The 4,389-nt window shown below is 37.6% G+C and overlaps 1 protein-coding gene across 1 annotated transcript; it reads right to left on the bottom strand.

Annotated features, from left to right (window-relative positions):
* Positions 1-233: 233 nt before the first annotated feature.
* On the bottom strand, positions 234-977 carry LOC128296599 (uncharacterized). The gene has a single exon (XM_053032033.1). It carries the CDS (start codon positions 975-977, stop codon positions 234-236), a length of 744 nt encoding a protein of 247 aa, XP_052887993.1.
* Positions 978-4,389: the final 3,412 nt, after the last annotated feature.

Raw genomic sequence — 4,389 nt, 5'->3', positions numbered from 1 at the left:
TTTTCATTTAACTCAAAAAAATCTCAGATCAAATGATCTCACGAACCACAACTGTAGCAAGCTCTATTATTATTCTTCATCCAACAATCTCCAAAATGTCATCTTCCACACTATTGACACTCGAGTTTAACATCATTCACATTAGCAACACTTGATACCGATGTAGCTTGAGCTTTAGGGCTGGTGTATTGCTTTCCACAATCTCTATTGGAATATCCCATTGAAGTGATCTGTCAGTTAAAATAATATCTGGGTTTCTTTGATGAAGATTGATACGGCTTGCTCATCGATCTTTTGCTCGAATCTCTAGCCTTTGAATCAGTTTTCTTCTTTTCTTGGTTAAAGTCTTCGGCTTTACAAGCCTGATCAACTAACACAATAAATTCTTGTAAATCTAATATCCCAGCCAGAAGTTTAATATCTTCGTTCAACCCATCGAAAAACCGCTTACACATAATTTCTTTGCTAGAAACATACTCTAGAGCATACTTGCTCAACCGTACAAAATCTCTCTCGTACTCAGTTATAGTCATTCGGTCTTGTTTTAATTCTAGGAACAATTTATGCTTTTGATCGAGAAATCTTTGACCAATGTTTTTCTTTCGAAATTCAGATTGAAAGAACTCCCAAGTAACCCATTCATTCGGAACCCTGGATATCAACGTGTTCCACCATTGGTACGCAGTGTCTCTCAGTAAAGATACAACACATTTAATACATTCATTAGTAGTACAAGACAATTTATTGAATACTCGAATCATATTTTCGAGCCAGAACCCAACACTCTCGGCATCATCATCTGCATTAGCTTTGAACTCTTCAGTCCTGTGTTTGCGGATCTTGTCAACTGGAGGATTATTCATCTGCATCAAATATATAACTTGAGGAATAACAGGGATTTTTTGAGGAATAGGTGGGGGTGGAGGTTGTTGAGCAGCCGAGTTTGTACGAATGTATTGAGTGAACCATTCGTTCATCATTTGGAAGAAGGCTTTTCTAACCTATCCTCTAGCTATCCGTCACGGGTCTAGAATCTGATGGCGCTGCCCCTTATGCGGGAACAGGCTTATTACTCTCGACCTCATCGGCTATAGCTCGATTGGGATCCATTACTATATGAAAACACAGTTTAAAACGTTAGGAGTCATCACACTATCTCAGTTTATATATATGGCATGTATAGAACCCAAGCCATTTAATGATGCATCACTAAAAACTACAAATTTTTTACTTGACTCTAGCTGAACTAACACTGGTGCCTTTGTCAATAATGATTTCAACTGCTGAAAGCTCTGCTAACACTTTTCTGACCACTCAAATTTAACATCTTTTTGAAGCAATCGTGTCATCGGAGTTGTAATCATCGAGAAGCCTTTCACAGATCGTCAATAATAACCAACTAGTCCAAGAAAACTACAAACTTTAGATGCATTTCTTGAAAGTATCTAATCTATAATCGCAGGAATTTTATTCAGGTCAAGTCGATTACCCGTAGGCGAACCTATAGGTCCCAGAAAACCAACCTCTCGTAGCCAAAACTCACATTTGCTAAACTTTGCAAACAACTGTTTACCTCTCACATTTTGTAAGACGATTCTTAAATGCTCGCATGCTTAGATTCATCACGAGAGTAAATCAAAATGTCATCAATAAATACAACTACGAATCGGTCTAAGGACGGCCTAAAAATCCGATTCATCAAGTCCATAAAAATAGCAGGTGCATTTGTTAGTCTGAAAGGCATAACAAGAAATTTGTAGTGTCTGTACCTTGTTCTAATGCAGCCTTTGGCACATCTGAGTTCTTTAACTCATAACTAGTAATAACCTGATCTCAAATTAATTTTTACGAACATTATTGCCCCTTTTACCTGATCAAACTAATCATCTATTCGTGGCAATGGGTATTTATTCTTGATCATCACTTTGTTAAGCTGTCGATAGTCTATACACATTCTCATCGTGCCATCTTTCTTTTTCACAAACAACACTGGTGCACCCTAGGGAGAGAAACTCGGTCTAACAAAACCTCTATTTGTTAACTCTTGCAACTGAGCTTTCAATTATTTTAACTCTGTCGGAGCCATTCTGTATGGAGCTATTGATATTGGCGTTGTTCCTGATACTAATTCAATACCAAAGTCAACCTCTCTTATAGGTGGCAAACCCGACAATTCTTTGGGAAATGCATTTGGATATTTGTACACAACTGGTACTAATTCAATCTGTGTTTCAGACACTTTTGTATCTAGTACGTATGCAAGATATGCATCACATCCCCTTTTCATACATTTCGGAGCTAACATAAATGATATCACAGTAGGTAACTCACTTGAATCATCAGACCCAATCCAAAGAATTCCACCGTTCTGACATTTCAATTCGATAGTTTTTCATCTACAATTCACATCTGCATCATGTATTGTTAGCCAAACCATACCCAAATCACATCAAATTAATCAAATGGCAACAACATCAGATCAGATTAGCTAGAAAACAAAAATCTCGATTCATTAATGGATAATTCTTGCAGACTTTGTCAACCAAAACACACTTGCCTAAGGGGTTCGATAGTATAATCACTAATTCAGTAGACTCTACAGGAAATGTCTTACTAGATACTTAATTCATACGTATATAAGAATGAGTTGATCCCAGATCTATTAATGCAATCACATTTGTATCATAGAGAGTGAAAGTACTAGTGATAACATCTAGAGATGATGCCTCCTCCTGTGCACGAATAGCATAAGCTCGGGCAGGTGCTCGTGTTTCAGATTTCATAGTAAAATCTCTCATCACACCTCTACCACTAGATATATTTCTCGTATTTCTTGGCGGTCTGCCTCTTGCTGTCGTATTGCTTGATCATGCATGCTAAGACTTATCTTTTTCATTTAACTCAAAAAAATCTCAGATAAAATGATCTCACGAACCACAACTGTAGCAAGCTCTATTATTATTCTTCATCCAACAATCTCCAAAATGTCATCTTCCACACTATTGACACTCGAGTTTAACATCATTTACATTAGCAACACTTGATACCGATGTAGCTTGAGCTTTAGGGCTGGTGTATTGCTTTCCACAATCTCTATTGGAATATCCCATTGAAGTCATCTGTCAGTTAAAATAATATCTGGGTTTCTTTGATGAAGATTGATACGGCTTGCTCATCGATCTTTTGCTCGAATCTCTAGCCTCTGAATCAATTTTCTTCTTTTCTTGGTTAAAGTCTTCGGCTTTACATGCCTGATCAACTAACACAATAAATTCTTGTAAATCTAATATCCCGGCCAGAAGTTTAATATCTTCGTTCAACCCATCGAAAAACCGCTTACACATAATTTCTTTGCTAGAAACATACTCTCGAGCATACTTGCTCAACCGTACAAAATCTCTCTCGTACTCAGTTATAGTCATTCGGCCTTGTTTTAATTCTAGGAACAATTTAAGCTTTTGATCGAGAAATCTTTGACCAATGTTTTTCTTTCGAAATTCAGATTGAAAGAACTCCCAAGTAACCCATTCATTCGGAACCATGGATATCAACGTGTTCCACCATTGGTACGCGGTGTCTCTCAGTAAAGATACAACACATTTAATACATTCATTAGTAGTACAAGACAATTTATTGAATACTCGAATCATATTTTCGAGCCAGAACCCAACACTCTCGGCATCATCATCTGCATTAGCTTTGAACTCTTCAGTCCTGTGTTTGCGGATCTTGTCAACTGGAGGCTTATTCATCTGCATCAAATATATAACTTGAAGAATAACAGGGACTTTTTGAGGAATAGGTGGGGGTGGAGGTTGTTGAGCAGCCGAGTTTGTACGAATGTATTGAGTGAACCATTCTTTCAGCATTTGGAAGAAGGCTTCTCTAACCTGTCCTCTGGCTATCCGTCACGGGTCTAGAATCTGATGGCGCTGCCCCTTATGCGGGAGCAGGCTCATTACTCTCAACCTCATCGGCTATAGCTCGATTGGGATCCATTACTATATGAAAACACAGTTTAAAACGTTAGGAGTCATCACACTATCTCAGTTTATATATATGGCATGTATAGAACCCAAGCCATTTAATGATGCATCACTAAAAACTACAAATTTTTTACTTGACTCTAGCTGAACTAACACTGGTGCCTTTGTCAATAATGATTTCAACTGCTGAAAGCTCTGCTAACACTTTTCTGACCACTCAAATTTAACATCTTTTTGAAGCAATCGTGTCATCGGAGTTGCAATCATCGAGAAGCCTTTCACAGATCGTCAATAATAACCAACTAGTCCAAGAAAACTACAAACTTTAGATGCATTTCTTGAAAGTATCCAATCTATAAACGTAGGAATTTTATTTAGGTCAAGTCGATTACCCGTAGTCGAA

The sequence above is a fragment of the Gossypium arboreum genome, chromosome 8 (assembly GCF_025698485.1).
Source record: "Gossypium arboreum isolate Shixiya-1 chromosome 8, ASM2569848v2, whole genome shotgun sequence".
NCBI classification, from domain to species: Eukaryota; Viridiplantae; Streptophyta; class Magnoliopsida; order Malvales; family Malvaceae; genus Gossypium; species Gossypium arboreum.
Note: the sequence above shows the minus strand (reverse complement) of the source record. Positions and strands in the feature narration are given on the sequence as shown.